This window comes from Rhinatrema bivittatum, chromosome 2 (assembly GCF_901001135.1).
Source record: "Rhinatrema bivittatum chromosome 2, aRhiBiv1.1, whole genome shotgun sequence".
In the NCBI taxonomy this organism is placed as follows: Eukaryota; Metazoa; Chordata; class Amphibia; order Gymnophiona; family Rhinatrematidae; genus Rhinatrema; species Rhinatrema bivittatum.
The window spans coordinates 589,260,557-589,281,461 of record NC_042616.1 but is presented as its reverse complement, the minus strand read 5'-3'; the positions used below and the strand labels follow the sequence as shown (position 1 = coordinate 589,281,461).

General features: G+C 46.0%; 1 protein-coding gene across 1 annotated transcript in view; it reads left to right on the top strand.

The window, feature by feature from the left end:
- Positions 1-20,905, top strand: part of SMCHD1 (structural maintenance of chromosomes flexible hinge domain containing 1) — a 1,156,633-nt gene that overhangs the window by 762,554 nt on the left and 373,174 nt on the right. The window contains 2 exon segments of the mRNA XM_029591083.1: positions 5,170-5,222; positions 8,822-8,903. Coding sequence (XP_029446943.1) covers positions 5,170-5,222; positions 8,822-8,903 — 135 coding nt within the window.

The window sequence follows — 20,905 nt, the reverse complement described above, 5'->3', positions numbered from 1 at the left end:
ACAGCAGTTATAGCAGGTAATAACGGTATCTTGATTTAAACATAAAGGTTGTAGGTTTTAACTGGGGTTACAGAGGAGCACGGTAGAACGGTGGGGATGGGGTGAGAGGTGGGCGGGGGTATAGGGTGAGGGGAGGGGGGGTGGGTTGATGGGTGAGACTAGGGTGGTTTCAGGGAGGTGAGACAGGGGAGAGACGGGGGGGGGGGGGCGATTGGGGGGGATTCAGGGGGGTAGACTACGAGGGGCTGGAACAGTGGTAAGCCTGTCTGAAAAGCCAGGTCTTAATGCCTTTTTTGAAGATGGTTAGGGAGGGTTCGAGACGGAGGTGTGAGGGGAGGGAATTCCAGAGGGCGGGGCCTGCGATGGTGAAGGCTCTTTCTCTGGTGGTGGATAGGCGGGCAGTTTTGAGGGGGGGGGTGTGGAGGGTGCCTGTGGAGGTGGATCTAGTCTGTCGGGTTGAGAGGTGGAAGTGGGGCATTTCTTTAAGCCAGGGGGAGTTGTTTTTGTATAGGGTGTTGTGAGGAATAGTGAGGGTTTTGTATTGGGAGCGGAACTGGATGGGCAGCCAATGTAGGTCTACTAAGATGGGTGTGATATGCTCTCTCTTACGTGTGTTAGTAAGAATACGAGCCATGGCGTTTTGAAGAGTTTGTAGGGGTTTGATGGTGGAGAAAGGGAGGCCTAGTAGATTTTCTACATTGATGTTTTCCTTAATAGCAGAACAAGATATAAGTAAACTAATGTCCTCTTACTTTAAACATTTAAATTCTGTTTTTCATGGTAGTAAGGTCTGAATGTTTCCTGACATATCTAAGATTACTCAGGAGAGACGAAAAGGTTTTTTGTCTATGAGACAGGAGGCTATATCTTTGGGGGCTACATTTGTATTAAGGTATCCCTGTAAGTGTTTTCTAAAGGGAGAGGGTGATTCCTTTATATTCTTTTCCCCTGAACAACTGAGAACTTACTTGGATTCTTTTCCAGAACAAGAAGCGCCATCATGACCCAGGATAGCAAGGAAGAAACAGCTTTGTTAGCAGGATAAGCTTGATTTTTGTTACATTTCCTAAAATACTCCTTTTAATTTCTGTTCCCCAATGCTCATAATGTATTGAGATTTGGTTAACCCATTAGATGATTGCTGAACAGTAATTATTTTTGCTTTGTAAAAGTTGTTTCTAATGTGGATTAACATGTTTCCTAAATGCTTTAAAATACTGAATGTATTAAAAAAGTTATAAATAAAGAATTTAAAAAAATAAAATAATAAAAAAAAGACCATCATGACACTTTGCGTCAGCAATACCTCTCTTCCCTCTGAATTCTGAGCTACAGCCAAGAGGTCTTTTAAACGTGATACTAGGAGATTTTCCTATAAACCACGTCGGTACTGTCCTCCTCCATCCCATGCTCGGCAAACCAGACTTCCGCAAAGCGGCCAGCCTCGACAACTCAGGGCTCCAAAAACCCAACCAGTTCCACAGGTGGGTGCAGCATCGGGTTTTTGACTCTTTTTTACAGAGCAGAAGACAACCTTCAATTTCCTCCATTCCTGTAGGATGCCGCTTGTACCTTTTCCACAACATATGGCACTGTGGTCAACCAGGGTTACCATCTAAACTTCCTCACCCTACCACTGAACACTTCTCCTTGTCCGACAGTAGTTTCCATCAATCACTCTCCGCTTCTCGAGACAGAGCTCTGACTCTTCTGCACTCCAATGCTGAGGAACCGGTACCTCTACTGCAGTGGGGTCACGGGTTCTACTCTCGGTATTTTCTAATACCAAAAAAATTAGGAGGCATTCGTCCTATTCTAGACCTACGTGTCCTAAACAAGCACCTTTGCAGGGAAAAGTTCAGAATGGTAACCCTGGGCATCATGTTTCCTCTCTTACAACAGGCAGATTGGCTCTGCTCTCTAGATCTCCAGGAGGCCTATGCCCACATTGCCATATACCCTCCTCATCGGAAATATCTCAGGTTCGTAATAGGCCACAACCATTACCAGTGCCGGGTGCTACCATTCGGACTAGACTCAGCACCCTGGGTATTTACCAAATGCCTCACAGTCGTTGCAGCTCATCTCCAACAAAACAGCACTCACGTTTATCCATATCTAGATGATTGGCTCATCAGAGGCCCATCACGGCAGGAAGTGCTCCACTCCCTCCATTTCACCATCAACCTACTACAATCCTTAGGATTCCTAATCAATTACCCCAAGTCACATTTGTCTCCTTCACGCACCCTTTCGTTCATAGGAGCAGATCTAGACACTACTCAGGCCAAAGCGTTCCTCCCAAACAACCGAGCACGCTCATTAACAACTTTGGCCAAAGTAGTGCAGACTCGTCAAACAACTACAGCTCATCATCTGCTAACCCACTTGGGTCACCTGGCATCTACAGTTCATGTCACTCCAATACCTTGACTTGACTGGGACTTTAAAGTCCACACAGTGGACTTTAAAGTCCCAGTGGTTCCAGTCAGGTCAACCCATGACTCACATTGTTCACGTCACTAGCCAGCTACGTCTCTCACTAGCTTGGTGAACAAGGGAGTCCAATCTTCAGAAAGGACTACCCTTCCAATCTCCAGTACCTCAAATTACTCTAACAGATGCATCCAACCTGGGTTGGGGAGCTCATGTCAACGACCTCCAAACCCAGGGCACCTGGTCCAAACAAGAAGCAAAGAACCAGATACATTTCCTGGAGCTTCTGGCAATTCGATATGCCCTCTTTGCTTTTCGGGATTGCCTCTCCAACAAGGTAATCCTAATTCAGACAGACAACCAGGTAGCAATATGGTACCTCAACAAGCAAGGGGGCATGGGTTCTTACCTTCTATGCCAGGATGCGGCACAGATCTGGTCCTGGGCTCTTTCCCACTCCATGCTACTAAGAGCGACATACCTGGCAGGCGTGGACAATGTAATAGCAGACAATCTCAGCTGGACCTTTCTTCCCCACGAATGATCCCTGAATCCCACTGTAGCAAACAAAATTTTTCACCAATGGGGCCGCCCACGCATGGACCTCTTTGCATCAGTTCACAACCACAAAGTGGACAATTCTGCTCTCTGCACCACAGCTACAACACACCACCACGAGATGCCTTCGCCCACTCATGGGCAACGGGTCTTCTGTATGCCTATCCTCCACTTCCACTCATCAGCAAGACTCTCATGAAGTTACGGCAGGACCGGGGCACAGTGATTCTCATAGCCCTTCACTGGCCACGTCAGGTTTGGTTTCCCATCCTCCACAACCTCTCAATCCAGCAACCAATTCGCCTGGGCACAGATCCAACCCTGATAACGCAGAACGGGATGTTACATCATCCGAACCTTCACTCCCTGTCTCTGACAGCTTGGATGTTGAAAGGTTGATCCTGCAATCTCTCAACCTTTCTGACAGTGTGTCCCAGGTCCTTGTAGCTTGACGAAAGCCTTCTACTAGGAGATCATATTGTTTCATATGGAAAAGATTCTCCATATGGTGCACCACTAAGGAAATAGATCCTTTTTCCTGCCCCATTCCAAAGTTCCTGGACTATCTCTGGTATCTATCGGAAGCTGGCCTGCAGATCCCACTGTAGCAGATTTCAGCTTGCCACAAAGGTATAGGAGATGCCCCGACTTCAGTGCAACCCCTGGTTGGACGCTTTATGAGAGGATTACTACAACTAAAGCCTCCATTGCATCCTCCATTTCCACTGTGGGACCTTAATGTTGTTCTAGCACGGCTCATGCGACCGCCATTTGAGCCCCTGTATTCCTGCGAACTTCGACACCTTACTTGGAAAGTGATTTTTCTAGTCGCTTTAACATCGGCTTGCAGAGTCAGTGAACTACAGGCACTGGTAACATACCTGCCATATACCAGATTCCTTCAAGACCGTGTGGTACTCCGCGCACACCCTAAATTCTTGCCAAATGTAGTGTCAGATTTCCACTTAAATCAGTCAATAATACTTCCTACCTTCTTTCCAAAGCCTCACTCATAACCAGGTGAGCGGGCTCTGCATTCCTTGTACTGTAAACGTGCTCTTGCTTTCTATTTGGCCTGCACTGCAGCCCATAGGAAGTCCACCCAACTGTTTGTCTCCTTCGATAAAAACAAATTGGGAGCTTCGGTGGGCAAGCAGACCCTGTCCACCTGGCTGGCGGACTGTATCTCCTTCTACCAACAAGCAGGCCTTCCGCTACAAGAACGCGTGAGAGCGCATTCAGTAAGAGCTATGGCAACGTCAGTAGCACACTTCCGTTCTGTACCTCTTGCTGACATCTGCAAAGCTGCAACATGGAGTTCTCTTCATACTTTTGCAGCTCAGTATTGTCTCGACAAGACTGGCAGACAAGATTCCATCTTCGGTCAGTCTGTCCTGCGTAATTTGTTTCCAGTTTAATAACCCAACTTCCTTCCAGCGACCCACTTGAAATTCAGACTGCCCTCCTACCAAACCACCTCAGTTGTTGTGCCTGTTGCACGTCGTTGGGTGTTTTTTGGCCTATTATATTCGGGCATCCTGTAGCTCGCTACTCACCCACATGTGAGGACTACCATCCTGCTTGTCCTGGGAGAAAGCAGAGTTGCTTACCTGTAACAGGTGTTCTCCCAGAACAGCAGGATGTTAGTCCTCATGAAACCCGCCTGCCACCCCGCGGAGTTGGGTTTGCTTACATTTTCTTACTTTATTTTTCGCTCGTACTTTTTACTACAAACGAGACTGAAGGGGGACCCCTGCTGGATGCTGGGCATGCTCAGTGTGCCAGTCAAAGTTCTAGAAAATTTGACAAAAATGTTCCGTGATAGTGCTCCATCCTGATGATGTCACCCACATGTGAGGACTAACAGTTTGGCTTTTCCAGAGAATACTGGCGGGCTGATGTTGGGGCAAGGCTATATAGCTGTGGTGATAGCTTTTGCTCTGTCTCCATCTGCTGGCAGAAGTGCATAACCCACTGGTGGGGATTGACCTGCCTTCATTAGAAGAAAGGTAATTTATCAGGTAAGTAGAAATTTCTCCTTTTTTATCATATTGACTGAAAACACTGTACATAGGCTTGATATAATAGGAATGTTTTTGCTGAATAGAATTTGAGGATTGAATCCCTTACATTATATTTTATGTATGGTACATCTAATTGCTTTCTCTCTTTCAGGCTACTACACTGACTTGCAGTAAAACTGATAAAGAGGGCGTCTTTTATTTCAGGTATTCCAAAAATGTGCTTTATTGTTGTTAGTTTATGGATCTAGCTCTCAAACAATATCAAAAAATAACACTGAAAGAAATATAAAATTAATGTATCTTGTTATATTTAGATTATAAGTACCCACATTAAAATATTAGGATAATAAAGTGTATAAGGAGTGGATTTCTCAGTCCTTTGGGTAAATACTCTCCATCTTACATTTTCTAAATCATCTGAATATTACACACAATTAGATGACTAAATAGGTAGAGGTCCATATTCAAAAGCCATTTAAACTGATACTCAAAGGTCTAAATGGCAAAATAGGAATATTCAGCCACCTATCCATCTAAATTATAGCCAGAAAAGTAGTTATCTGGCTATAATTTAGCTGGATAAAAAAGGGGCATTCCAGAGGCATTCTGAGAAGGAATTGAATTATCAGGCTAATTTAGCTGAATATTGCATATATCCAGCTAACCCCCAGATTCATTCAACGAGCCGCAATGTTTTCTTGCAGGAAGGGTCCCGTGTTTGCGGAGAAGTATTGCCGTGATAGTGGAGCCCCACCCTGAAAACACATCACGGCTCGATGGCACATTCTTTTGTGTCATGGCCAAATACTGCGACACAATAGAATGCGGAGAGCGGTCCTTTTAACTTGATGGTGGCCCCAGCCTCAAGGGCCCGCCAATGTCTTAAAGGGCCACTGGATGCCCAAAAAATAATGTGCAGCCAAATGGGGAGGTTGAGTGGAAGTCATGTCTGTGACACCCATTCAACCCAGAGTCGCAGGTCGAACCGGCCCCAACTCCCCCAAAACAAAAGTTTAAAGTATGTGCGTGGTGACAGTGGCACCCCTTCCAGTGTCCAAGCCCCCTGCATAGTCAAATGCCCCAAACCCCCCTGACTGTCAAATTCCCCCCTCTCCCTGGCCCCACTCTCCCACTCTTGCCCACCCTCTAGAGACCTCTTTACCTTATAATCAATCCCGGTTGATGCCATTTTGGAAAATGGCGCCGACCTCACCTTGCTCCCGCCATGTGACTGGAGTAATATCCAGCGATTGGACTCAGGCCTTTGAACTGTCAGGAGGACAAGTGGAAGAAGGTTGCTCCTTCAGGGGGCAGGTGGAGGGGGGCTTTGACTATGTGGAAGGCTTGGACATTGGGGGGGGGGGGGCTGTCACCATCACACACTTACTTTTAACTTTTTTTTTTGGAAGTTGAGGCAGTCTCAACTGGCAGGCCTTGTTTGAAACGGAGGTCAGCAGTGACCCCCCACTCAACTTCCCGTTTGCCTGTGTTTTTTTTTCCTTTTTATTTCCTGCCACTTTAAATGTGCTGCAGGAGCCTTGGGACCCCTGTTAGGTTCCCAGGCCTCCCGCCATACATCATATAACCCTTATCAGGGAGGTGGTGGTATTTTATCATGGTTGATCATTTTCTCGGTCGGCCACAATAAAATATTGGTATTGAATTGCCTAGTAATGACATTCTTTGCATGCATTGCTTTATTCATGCAGGCAAATCACATGCAAAGAAGGTCATTGTAATAGGGGAGGGTATCTGGGCTGGGACATGCAAAATATCACATATATCACACGATATGTTCCGATATAACACACATGAGAGCCCCAGTGTGGCTTGATGAATAACCCTGTAAGTTAGCCGAATAACTTTAGACCTTCTTCTAAGCATGTCTAAATTTATCCAGCCTTATTTGGCCAGATAACACGCCTACTTATTTGGATATCTTCAAAGGTTATCTTCCAGGTAAGTAGCACTTTGGGAGAAAAAAAAAGGGGGGGAGGACAATGGCTCAGTTTCCTCTCTTCCTCTCCACCAAACAGTACAGATACCTTATTGGGCCTTGTATCCCCTTACCCCACCCCACATCTCCAAATTACAAAAAATATCTTGGGATCACTGCTGGCTTTGTATCTCTCTCCCCCCACCCCCTCAAACCTCTTCCTCAGGTTATAATGTATTATGGAGGCTAGACCCTCCAATCCTCCCCCATCCCCCACAATGTAAATTATGTCCCTGCCACACCCCAATACCCTTCCTGTCCCGCATTTCCCCCTCAATCCCCCCAAAACCTTAAAATCCTTGCTGGAAGTAGGATCTGCACTTACCCGTTCTTGGAGAGGTCCAGCACAGCTTCTGTCAAAGCCATATAGCTGGATTACTTTAAGCAAGTATATTTAGTGGAACATTTCTACTGCTAAATATATGGGACAAGTTATTTGCCTAACTTTAGCTAGATAACTTGTCCACTGCCTAGCCTGCTGAATATGGACCTCATACTTTTTAAATTTGCTACTCTTCTGTTTTACATAGTGCAGTATCTTACATCAACTGCAGATCATAATAGATTTCCTATGAAAGCAAATTTGGAGCAGTTGCATTGAGCTAATCTTGTCTATTTTCCATGCTTTTATTTCTCAATCAAATTCTCCTTTTTGTTTGGATCTTTTCCAGACATTTCTGTAAATTTGAATACACTGTATATGTTTTAAAAATAAAATTAAGCATACCTTGCAAATAATAGCAGTGGAGAAATGGGTCATTTTTTCATTAATATGATGTTTTGATATATCAGTTCTGACAAGTTACCCAAGTCTCATCAGTTGCCAGTGCAGTGAGATTATTCTCTTATTAGAATGGTTCATTTTATAGCTGAAATGTTGACTTCTATTCCATTTTTGTCATTATGCAATACACAAGTTTTTATAATATTTGTATAGTAATGCAACTGTCAGTTTAATACAAGTAGTATAAGGGTAACTAGTTCTGGTTTTCAATAACCACTGGTCTGATTTTCTGAATAACCAAAATATGCAAATTAGCCTGATTCTTATACCAAAGTTAGCAAATATACATACCTAATGGCAGTTCTTTGTGGATTGCCTGAAAACCCAACCTGTTTGCAGCCCCCAACAAGCAGTGCTAGCCATCCTAATGTACTATGTGAAATCCAAGACCCTGCATAACAAAGATAAAAGTTATATCTGGTGAGCAGATAAAAGATACATCATTTTCTTTTATTCATTGAGAATCTTAGAAAGCTCGTATGTGCTAGAAGATACCTCATATAGACTTTACCATTCTCACTTGACTTCTAATTAGTCAACTCTTTCAGCCTTTCTACTGTAATTCAACTGGTCTTACTTGATCTCTGACTTTGCCCTCACTTTTGTACTGTGCTCTATCGTCACATCAGAACGTTTATATTGTGCTGTGGTTTTGTTGGGTCTTCAGCAATCCTGCCATACTAGGCATTTCCTGATTTAATCATCTCTTGTCAATTCTATGTATCTAGTTAATCTCATTTGAAATTCAAATCGGTTTACTTATTTTGTTCAGATATTACCATCTCAAAGAATTTGAGTTTACCATCTTGGAATCAGACATCTAATATAAATCATTTAGTTAAGTTTCTAAGTAATTTCCTAATTATACTTTCTCTCACTATCCTTTCTGTATCTTACCATTCCTTTTCTTATGGAAAATGTGGATTAGATTGTTCAAATAACGTGTATTGAACAAATGTGAATTATTGGTTTGGTTTTTTTTTTTAGATTTTCTGACATAAATATTTCTCATATTAAATTTAGGAATAAAATAATCCCAGATCGAGCAGGGAAATATAACATCCAGTTTGTATTTGACAAAACAGTTGTGCTCTATAGCCAACAGGTAAGTTTCTCATTTATACTTTCGCTTATCTACAGTAGGGAAATATTCTGTCCATGTTCTTCAATATTCAAATGACTGTTAAATACAAAAAGATATTTCTCCAAGGACAAGTAGGATGGCCGTTCTCATACATGGGGATGATATCATACAGTGGAACCTGACATGTGAGGTTGGCCATCCTGCTGAAGAGGTTAGGGCTTTTCAGCTTGGAGAAGAGACTGCGAAGGGGAGATATGATAGAGGTGTACAAAATAAAGAATGGAGTGGGTGAATGAAAATTGGTTGTTTACTGTTTTAAAAAGTACAAAGACTAGAAGACATGCAATGAAGTTACTAAGTAATAAATTTAAAACAAATAGGAGAAAATATTTTTTACTCAACACATAATTAAACTCTGAAATTTGTTGCCAGAGGACATGGTGAATGCTGTTAGTGTAGCTGGGTTTAAAAAATAAGTTCCTGGAGGAAATAAACCATTATTAAGGTGGGCTTGGGGAAATCCACATCTTATTCCTGGGATAAGCAGTATGGAATCTATTAGGTTTTGGGATCCTGTCAGTTACTTGTTATATAGATTGCCTACTGTTGAAAACAGGATAGGGTTTAGTGGATCTTTGATCTAACCCAGTCTGACAAATCTTAATGCACAGAAAACTTCTATGACTATGCCTCACTGAGTATGCCCATGCATGCTATTATGCCACTCTTTCACACAGGGTCCATTCAGTCTTACTTATTTTTCTTGGAGCTCTTGTTACGGTTTTTATTGCCTCATGCTCCTGTTTCTGGGTCTTCAGGTCTTTGCCAGATTCGCAGGATCATTTGTCATGGAGTCCCCAGTTTTGTTCTTAATAGTTTCCTTAGGTAAGGTTTTTCAGTCATTTTTCTAAGTTTTCATTCATTTTTGTTCTAGTTTCCACGGCAATCAAACCACCAACTTTTATTTATTTTTTGTTTCGGCTGAACATGTCTAGAGCAGTGGTTCTCAACAGGTGTGTCGGGACACACTGGTGTGTCGCGAGGTCCTGGGAGGTGTGTCATAGAGCCAGCAGATGGCTGCCTCCTTATCAGCCCGGGTGGGAGTTGGTTGTCTTCTCTTATATTGGGCCTGATGGGAAGCTACTCTCACTTCCTTCTCTTCTTTCTGGCCCAGTGAAAGGCTGTTTCCTCCTTCACCTTTTCCTGCTGTTCTGAGCCTGATGGGACAGAAACTTTATCTTCCTCTGCTGAGTCTGGGAGTGATGCTATTGCTGATCTCTTCACCCTGTGGAGGGTGGGGAAAAGGAAGTTGGAAATGCTGAGCAGATAGAAGTGGAAAGGAGAGGGAGTGTGGGGGCTGCTGAGCAGGGGGGTTGGGGTAGCTGGGCAGGGGAGAGAGGAAGCACAGGAAGAGGAGGATATGAAGGGTGGGGAATGCCAGGCAGGGATGTGAGTGAGAGCAGGTGATTGAAAGGGAATAATTGGGGAAAAGTGAAGGATGATGGAGGCATGGAAGTGGAGAGACAGGGTGCAAGAGCCATAATGTGTCAGTTTTGGGAATGTGCATTTCTTCTATCTTTGTACGTTGCTTAGTGTAGGAGGATATGTATTTCTGTCTCTAGCTCTCCAGTTTTGCACTGCATGCTGAGTGGCTTTTTGAGGCTTCCATTCTAGTTTTTGTCTCCATGTTCATAATTTGTGGTCTCTTATTCTGTATGTGGTGAAGGTCAGATCTGCATGTGTGAATGAGGTGAGGTATTTTACTGGTAGGTAGGGATTTGTATCAGTCTTCTTTATTGCATTTTCTCATTCTCAATAAGTCATGCATTGGTGCTGCACTACTGCCTTTTCACAGGAAGGGTTATTGCTGTTTTGAGTTCTTGGAATTAGTGTTGCTGTGGTATGGAAGGTTTGCTACACGTGCTGAGTGTTTTTTCTCAGGTTTTGTATTTTACAATGCGCCTTTTAGTAGGGAAGTTTGTGTTTCTGTTACTGAGAGAGCACCTGAATCAGAATATCTTTTTTTATATAGCGAGTTGCATTAGAAATATCCTAGTACTGCTTTGCATCCATTGTTTGGGGATGGGGGAGGGGGGAGGATGCCAGTTCCTGTGGATGCAGAGTGTATGTTTACATTTAGCCCCATGATGGGCAAGTGTTCAGTGTGTCACACCTGTAAGCATTATCTGCCAGGTGTGTCCTAATAGAAAAAAGGTTGAGAACCACTGGTCAAGAGGGTTCCAGCAGCACCCAAGTACACAAGGACTCTATCATAGACCTACATGATGGATGTGTATCCTGTGTCTGGGGGATCATATGATGTCCACAGGTATTGCAAATATGCGACCATGACCCCAAAAGGATGCCAAAACTGATTGGAACTCATAGAAAAGCATTTTTGGCATAGATATCGGACCTCAGAGCTGCATCAATGGAGGGAGTTTGTTTAGCATTGTGGGAGCCTTAGGTTCTCTGTGTGCCACCAACTGATAGGGAACCTACAGATAGGTCTTTGTCTGATTCTTCCTGATCAAAGAAGGCATTGACTTCTGCCGCCTTGATACACTGGCATTGAGGAGATCTGATACCAAGCATCGAGGGAAACAGAAGAAGCATCAGCATTGAAATTCATTGGTGCTTGACCCCGTTCTACCTTGAATTGCTCTTTGGCCATCTGTGTCTTCCAGCTCTGTGGCCTTCTAATTAGCCTTAGTCTCATGGCTTTCTCAGGCCTTCTGCCTAGCCTGCAGCCTCCAGGCCTCCTAGTTTCTCCTTGTTTGGCCTTCGGGCCTTATTGTTAGTAGCCTACAGGCCTTCTGAATTGCTGTCTCTGTATTCCTCATTCTCTGTTCTGTCTTGTCTGGCCTAGTCCTGTCCCTTGTATCCAGTCCTTGCCTCATCTCGGTATCCAGTTATGCATCTCCTCAGCTTCCAGTCCTCAGGTCTGATGGTAGAAAAGGTATGACCACAATAGTCAGTAAGAAAGAAGAAAGCTGCTTTTGAAGCAGTACCTGATGTGGCAAATGACCCCTTAACTGGGGTCCAGAGGCCAAATTGGCAGGATACTCAATTGATTAATCTGTACCCTCTCTCTTGATGATTTGAGGACCCACTTATCCAAAGCTACACTGGGCCACAGGTTTATGTAAAATTATAGCCTTCCTTTGATCGGAAGGTCCTCTGGCATAGGTACCAGGATACTGGCAATGTTCTCCAGTCAAAGCCCTGTTCTTAGAGTTGACTGAATTGCTATCTGAAGATTGGTACTTGCTGCTGACTTGGATGAATGTGTAGAGCCTGCTGTGTATGTGATTGAGAGGTGAAAGATAGCAAATGTTGCTTACCTGTAACAGGAGTTCTCACAGGACAGCAGGATGTTAGTCATCACATATGGGTGACATCACAGGATGGAGCCCAATCACGGAACACTTTTGTTAAAGTTTCCAGAACTTTGACTGGCCCTACTGGGCCCCCTGCAGCCAGCAGGGGTCCCCCTTAAGTTTTGTTTAAAAGCTACAGGCAGTGCAGAAAAATAAAATAAAACATTACGAACCCAACACCGCGGGGTGGTGGGCAGGTTTCGTGAGGACTAACATCCTGCTGTCCTGTGAGAGCACCTGTTACAGGTAAGCAACATTTGCTTTCTCACAGGACAAGCAGGATGGTAGTCCTCACATATGGGTGAGTACCAAGGTGAGGATGTCCGAGAAATGCACCAAATGTACCCAGGTGTGCAAAGCACTAGGACTGGGATAAAATTTGGTCGAGGGCATCCTGAACCCTAACGGGCAGGTGGAAGGGTGTTGGTACGTCACTTTGTCAACAGGTTACGAAAGACAGACTGGCCGAAGATGGAATCTTGTGTTCCGGCATTCTTCAAGCAATAGTGGGTTCCAAAGGTGTGGAGAGAACTCCAAGTGGCAGCCCTACAAATGTCAGGAAGCGGCACCGATCGTACGTGTGCTACTGAAGTCACCATGGCCCTCACAGAGTGTGCTTTAACACGGTCTTGAAATGGAATGCCTGCTTGCTGATAGCAAAAGGATATGCAGTCCGCCAACCAGGAGGAGAGAGTCTGCTTACCCACAGGCTTTCCTAACGTTAGGATGGAAAGAGACAAACAATTGAGTGCTTTCCCTGTGGGCAGCTGTACGGTCTAGGTAGAACGCTAAAGCCCGTTTACAGTCAAGGGTATGCAGAGCCTATACTCCTGGATTGGAATGGGGCCTGGGAAAAAAGGTAGGTAGTATGATGGATTGATTTAGATGAAAATCCGAAACTACCTTGGGTAAGAATTTTAGGGTGAGTGTGGAGTTCTGCCAGGTCCTGCAGAAGTTTAGTGTAAGGCGGATAGGTAACTAGGGCCTGTAATTCACTAACTCTGCAAGCTGAAGTGATTTCCAAAAGGAAAATCACTTTCCATGTGAGATATTGAAGGTCACAGGAGTGAAGAGGCTCGAATGGTGGTTTCCTGAGCCGACCCAAAACCAGGTTAAGGTCCCAAGAAGGGGCCGGAGGACGCAGTGGAGGCTTGAGGTGAAGCAAGCCTTTCAGGAAACGTGTACTGATATAGGAATATTCCAGACACCTTTATGGAAGGCGGCTACCGCACTAAAATGAATTCTGATGGAAGAAGGTTTTAGACCTGACTCTGACAAGTGCCAGAGATAGTCCAAAAACTTCGTGATTGGACAGGTAAAGGGGTTAAGGGACTGAGAAGAGCACCATGACGTGAACCTGTTCCATTTGTAAGAGTAAGATTTTCTCGTGGAAGGCTTCCGTGAAGCAATCAAGACATGGGAAACTGGTTCAGAAAGGTTAAGTGGCTGAATGATTAACCTTTCAACATCCATGCCGGCAGGGACAAGGCTTGAAGATTGGGGTGGCGGAGGCACCCGTCGTTTTGAGTGATCAGAAGCGGGTCTTTTCCCAAGGAAATGTGCCTGCGAATGGAGAGATCCTGAAGTATTGGAAACCACACTTGGCGTGGCCAGTGAGCTGCTATCAGGATCGTGGTTCCCTTGTCCTGACGTAACTTCAAGAGAATCTTCGAGAGAAGAGGAAGTGGAGGGAATGCATAAAGTAGACCAGTAGCCCACGAGAGGGAGGATGCGTCTCTGAGTTGAGAGTGTTTGCTGCGAATGAGAGAGCACAAGTTCTCTACTTTACGGTTTTGAGGAGACACAAAGAGGTCTATTTGAGGATATCCCCATTGTTGGAAGATGGAGTTTGCTACTGAGGGGTTGAGAGACCACTCGTGCGGTTGAAAGATGCGACTCAGCTTGTCTGCCAACACATTGTTCACCCCCGGCAACCAGGTGGCCCTGAGGTACATCGAATGGGAGGGAGCTTCCGCCCTTATCTGTGCAGCTTCCTGACACAGAAGGAAGGAGCCCATGCCTCCCTGTTTGTTGATGTACCACATGGCGACCTGGTTGTCCGTCAGGATCAGGATCACTTGATTTGAGAGGCGATCCTGAAATGCCCTGAGAGCATATCTGATTGCTCGAAGCTCCAGGAAATTTATTTGGTGTTTGGCTTCCTCTGGAGACCAATATCCTTGTGTCTGCAGATTGGCCACATGGGCTCCCCAACTGAGGTTGGAAGCATCGGTGGTGAGAGTTATTTGAGGGTCTGGAGCCTGAAAGGGCAAGCCTTGAGGGAGATTGTTCTGATTTTTCCACCAGGCAAGAGACTGACGGAGTGAGTCGGTTACATGGACAATGGTCGACAGGGGCTGAATGCTTTGAGTACATTGTGACCGTAGAGTCCACTGCATGACTCTCATGGCCAAACGGGCCATTGGTGTGACTTGCACTGAGGATGCCATGTGTCCCAGGAGGATGAGAGAGTGGCTTGCAGTCGCGGAGTGCTGAGACTGCAGCTGGTGCGCAAGAGACACGAGAGTGAGAGCTCGCTGTCGAGGTAGAAAAGCCTTTGCCTGCAAGATGTCCAAGTCTGCCCCAATGAACGACAAGGTTTGAGATGGGACTAAAGAGGATTTGTCGTAATTGATGAGAAATCCTAATGAAATTAGAGTGTGTAAGGTTAGACTGAGGGACAACAGAGCAGCTTGCTGAATGGGAGCCCTGATTAACCAATCGTCTAGATAGGGGTAGACGTGAACACCCTGAGTCCTTAGGAAGGTTGCAACCACTACGAGGCATTTCGTGAAGACTCGTGGCGCAGACGCTAGGCCGAATGGAAGCACTCAGTACTAGTAGTGCTTGGGGCCTACTAGAAACCTCAGGTATTTGAGATGAGATGTACTTATCGCAATAAGAGTGTATGCGTCCTGGACGTCGAGAGAGCAGAGCCAGTCTCCTCTTTGTAGAAGAGGAAGAAGCGAGCCCAAGGTTACCATCTTGAACTTCTCTCGCTGGAGGTACTTGCTGAGGGCCCGTAGGTCCAGAATAGGACAAATGCCTCCCGATTTTTTGGGGATTAGAAAATACCGGGAATAGAATCCTAGGCTGTGCTGAGAGTAGGGTACGGGTTCTACTGCCTTGGACTGGAGAAGGAGGGAGACCTCCTGATCCAGAAGGATGGAATGTGATCGGATATTCTCTCCACGTCGGGGAGTCCGGTGTCATGGAGAGAAAATTCAGATGGTAACCTTGAGCAATTATCGCCAGTACCCATTGGTCTGAGGTGATTGAGTGCCATATGTTGTTGAAGTGGCACAATCGACCTCCCACTGGTATGTGAGGCAATGGAAGCTGGCTGTTGCTCTCTAGGTAGAAGTCAAAAACCTGAAGCAGGACCTGGTTGAGGAGCTGCTTGCGGTTTTTGTTTCCGTGTCTGATGAGACTGGGCTTTTTGAAAAGGTCTCATGGAACGGGATCTGGCTGGTGGCTGGTAGGACTTCTTCGGGTGGAAGAATGACTTTTTAGAGTCCTTTCGGAAGGGCTATTTTGAAGAGTAGTCAGAAGGTATCAGAGAGAGCTGTCTGAGAGTCTCATGATCGTCCTTAAGTTCCGCCACCATCCGTTGAATCTGTTCTCCAAACAGATTATCTCCTACACAGGGGTAGGAGAGATAACCTGTCTTGTACCTCAGGGCAAAGGTCGGAAGACATGAGCCAGGCCCATCTCCTGGTCGAAACAGCCGCTGCAGATACTCTAGTAGCAATATCAAAGATATCATAGGATGATCTGATCTTGTGCTTGCCTGCCTCAAACGCTTTGCTTACTAGGGTTTGGAGTTGCTCTTGAAATTGCTGAGGCAGGGAGTCTGTTAAATCTTGCATCTGCTTAAAAATGACCCTATTATATTGGGTCATATAGAGCTAATAAGCAGCAATTCAGGAGATGAGCATTGATACTTGGAAGACACGGCGACCAACGGCATCGAGAAACTTCTGTTCCTTGCCAGGAGGAAAAAAAGTGTGAGCTTTGATCTTTTGCTCTTTTCTGTGCGGATTCTACCACTACTGATTGGTGATCCAATTGAGGTTTTTGAAAACCTGGAGCTGACAGTACCAAATAGGTAGTGTCAGCTTTTCTGTGGACTGGAGCAATGGAGCCAGGATGTTCCCAGTTCTTCTTGAGGAGATCCAGAACAACCTGGTGGATAGGGATGGAGGTTATTTCCTTGGGAGCATCCAGGAATTGAAGCAACTCCATCATCTGATGTCTATCATCCTGTTCACTCTGTAATTGGAAGGGAACCAATTCAGACATTTCCTTCACAAAATTTATAAAGGAAAGGTCCTCTGGAGGAGAACACTTTCTACTTTCAGTGGGTGAAGGTGGAAGCAAATCATCGGTGTCTGGGGAGGAATCATCAGCCCAGGTAACATAGGGATCAGCACCTGTCCCTCTAGGAGCTAGAGGGGGGACGGGGTGGTGGGATACCCGAGGGTCCTGGTCTAGGTTCCAAAGGAATTGAAGGAATAATTGGAGGCACCGATGAAGGCATCGAAGGCACCAGTGCAGGCATCGAGGGCATTGATGGAAGGCTCGGTGGCGCCGACGGGCGTATTGGCACCGATGGTTGGATCGGTGGCGAGGGACGTATCAGCATAGATGGCTGAGGCAGAACTCCTGATGGAGGGATGTGGAACGGTGTTTCTCCTCCCGATGACAAAGTAAGCGGGGAGGGCACCGGAGCCATCGGTGACCAGGGGTCAATCGGTGGAAAAGCGGCAATGAGCGCTTCCCATCCTGGAGAGCAGCAGTGCTAACGCTGCCGGAATCGGGTCAGTGGTCGGTTCCACAATCGGTACCGGTGTCGGAGGAACCTGGAGTCATTGCATTGCCTTGTCGATGGCCTCCTGAACCATCCGGTCCAGTTCTTCTTGGAGACCTGGAGCAAGCAGCCCCGGCTCCGGAACAGAAGAAGGAGGCAGAGGCATAGCCGGAGGGACCACCGTTAAAGGCGGAGTCGCGGCTCCCGATACCCTGTCGGGTGAGGGTCGCTGAAAAGGTCGGTGCCTTTTCTGGATGGGGTTTATTCGACGGCGGCTTGGACGATGGCGAGGTCGATTATTTCGCTCCCTCGATGGTCCGAGACTTTTGATGTAAATATTTGTCTCTACGATCCCCTTGGTCCTGAGGGGGTGTAAAGGGTGTTGAAGGCCGAGATGTCGTCTATGCCTGACGGTCACCGGGCGGTGGTCGATGCTGGCGTGAAGTTGACGGAGCTGGTTCTGACGTCGACGCAATGGACGGAGTCGGGGTTTGAGCACAAAAGAGAAGTTCCATCTTGTCCATTCTGGCCTTGCGACCTTTTGGTGTCATTAGGGCACATTTGGTGCAGGTCAAGACATCGTGCTCGTGTGCAAGACACATTACAGAGACTTTATGGGGGTCTGTGATGACATGGTGCGATTACAGTCCGGGCACCGACAGAACCCCGATGCCATGGCAAAAATTGAGCTGCGGTACGGTCGACTGCTAGTAGGCCACGAGGGCCAAACTCGACGATAATAGACGAAAAACGGGTAAAAACTTACCAGAGTACCGCAGCATGAAAAAATTAAAGGAGGGACCCCTGCGGGGCAAATTAACTTTTAGTAATTCCGTGAGGAAAATTCCTGTCAGGAATCTCTGCAGAGCTCCTTAACCGCGAGGCTACTGCTGCATGGAAAAAAGACTGAAGGGGGACCCTTGCTGGCTGCAGGGTTAGTGCCATGCTAGGCATGCCCAGTAGGTGCCAGTCAAAATTCTGGAAACTTTGACAAAAGTGTTTCGTGATTGGGCTCCATCCTGTGATGTCACCCATATGTGAGGACTACCATCCTGCTTGCCCTGTGAGAAAGAACCTTCTAAGCGAGAAAAAGTGTCTCCCTTGTCCTAGCCTTGGGTACCTCCTGGCAGTGGAGGCCAGGTCTTGAGTTCTGGTGGAGAGCTGAAATGTTACACAGAAATTTCTGATCTGCACAACTACTTCCTTTATTCTTCTCCAAAGAGATTCTATCCTGTACATGTCATGTCAGCTAGCCTTTCCTGCACTTCTGGGCATAGTCTGGAATCTCCAATCTCTACAGCAGAGACCCTCAATAGGTCTCAAAACCATCAATGATCGATCGGATCATGTGTTTTCCACTAGCATCTGGAAGGTGTCTTACTGCTTTTGAGGAAGCTGCTCAGCCACCCCCTGCATTTGCTTCAGCAAGACACACACATACTGGTCCATGAAAAGCAAGGTAGAAGTTATGCTGACATTAAGCACAGCCCCTTGAAAAACTTTCCTCCCTCGTGTCAAGGGTTCTAGAGTCCTTTCCTGGGGCACAACAGAATGAGTTCTAGATCTCTTGGTCTTTTTGAGAGCAGATTTGACTACTACAGGAGACTTCAACATCACTCCACCTCAGAGAGCAGGGAGGGGATACCTGCTGGCTCACCCTGGTCTGCTAGTGGTGAGGACTCCCTCAGTGCTTTACCCCCAGCCAAGATCTTAAGGACAGATTCACTTGGCCTTTTTGGCCTGGATCCCAAGATGCTTCAGAGGTTCAGGGAAGCTTTCTCTCCTGAGGAACTGGAGATCAAAAGTGGGGCGGCTGTCATTGACCTCGACTCCTCTCCAGGCATAGGCATTCAATCCGACACTGACACAGATGCTAGTACCGCACCACCAAGCATCCATAAGAATTAAGCAGATGCTTGAGGATCATCAGTGCCTGACTCTGTGACCTTGATCCCCCAGCACTGGCGTTCCTTTTCCAAAGCATGTTGAAGCTTTCTAATCAATACCTCCTCAAAGACAGTTTTATGCAAACATCAACTGGGAAACAGGGGGTCTCTCTGACCTCTTAGGAACTGAGAAGTGGATCAGATATGGACACCTGGACTAGTGGAAGCTGTCACAAATCCCTGGACTTCTTGGAGGATGAGCTCTTCTCGCCTTGGGACTGCTTTGCAGGGTTCTCGCATGCACTGGACACCCGAAGATCGAGCAGAAACACTTTCTCGGTTGGCAAACTTCATTTATTCAAAGGAAACAGCCACAGCTCATCAGCTTCTAACATTATTAGGCCACATGGCCGCCACAGTTCATGTTACTCCTATGACACGGCTAGCCATGAGGATAACTCAATGGACTTTAAAATCTCAATGGATCCAAGCCATTCAACCACTTCATTATCCAATCCAAGTCACGCACCAACTACGCTCATCTCTTCTCTGGTGGGTGAACAAGGACAATTTGCGCAAGGGCCAAACTTTCCAGCAACCAGTCCCACAAATAACTTTAACTACAGATGCATCCACCTTGGGTTGGGGAGCTCATATAGACAATCTCCAAACCCAAGGGACTTGGACAAAACTCGAAGCAACATTTCAAATCAATTTCCTGGAACTTTGAGCTATACGTTATGCACTGCATGCATTCAAGGACTGCCTTTCACACAAAACTGTTCTTATCCAAATGGACAATACAGTAGCCATGTGGTACATCAACAAACAGGGAGGTACGGCCTCGTATCTCCTTTGTCAAGAAGCTGCACAGATTTGGGGATGGGCCCTGACACACTCAATGTTCCTCTGGGCCACTTATCTGGCAGGCATACACAATGTAGTGGCGGACCGACTCAGCCGTCAGTTTCAACCACACGAATGGTCCCTGGATCCCTCAGTAGCGACCAGGATCTTTCAATGTTGGGGACAACCAACAATAGATCTCTTTGCATCACATCTGAATCACAAAGTGGACAACTACTGTTCTCTACACAAACAAAAGTACGAGCCAGCCAAGGACGCATTTGCTCGCCCTTGGAACTCAGGCCTACTTTACGCGTATCCTCTGATACCGCTCATAACCAAAACTCTAGTGAAGCTACAACAGGACAAGGGGTCCATGATACTCATAGCTCCATATTGGCCTCGACAAGCCTGGTTTCCCACACTTCTAGATCTCTCAGTCAGGGATCCCATTCGCCTGGGAGCAGCTCCCACTCTCATAACTCAGGATCAGGGTCGGTTGCGCCATCCAACCTTCAATCCCTATCCCTGACAGCATGGATGTTGAAAGCTTGATTTTACAACCACTCAATCTTTCAACCAATGTCTCTCAAGTGATTCTGGCTTCACGTAAACCTTCCACACGAAAGAACTATTCTTCCAAATGGAAAAGATTTACTTTGTGGTGCAGGCAAAACAATATTGATCCTTTCACTTGCCCCACTACTTCTCTTCTAGACTACTTATACCTTCTTTTAGACTCTGGTCTACAGACTTCATCTGTAAGAGTACATTTAAGTGCAATCTCAGCTTACCATAACAAGGTTGGAGATGCACCCATATCAACACAACCTCTCGTCAGTAGGTTTATGAGAGGTTTAACTCAGCTTAAACCACCAATTCGGCCTCCAGTCACAGAATGGGATCTGAATTTGGTACTAACAAGACTCATGTGTTCTCCTTTTGAACCCATAGATTCCTGTGATTTTAAATTCCTCACATGGAAGACTATCTTCCTCATAGCCATTACATCAGCTAGGAGGGTCAGTGAGTTACAAGCACTTGTCACGTACGAACCCTACACAAAATTCCTACATGATAGAGTGGTTCTCCGTACACATC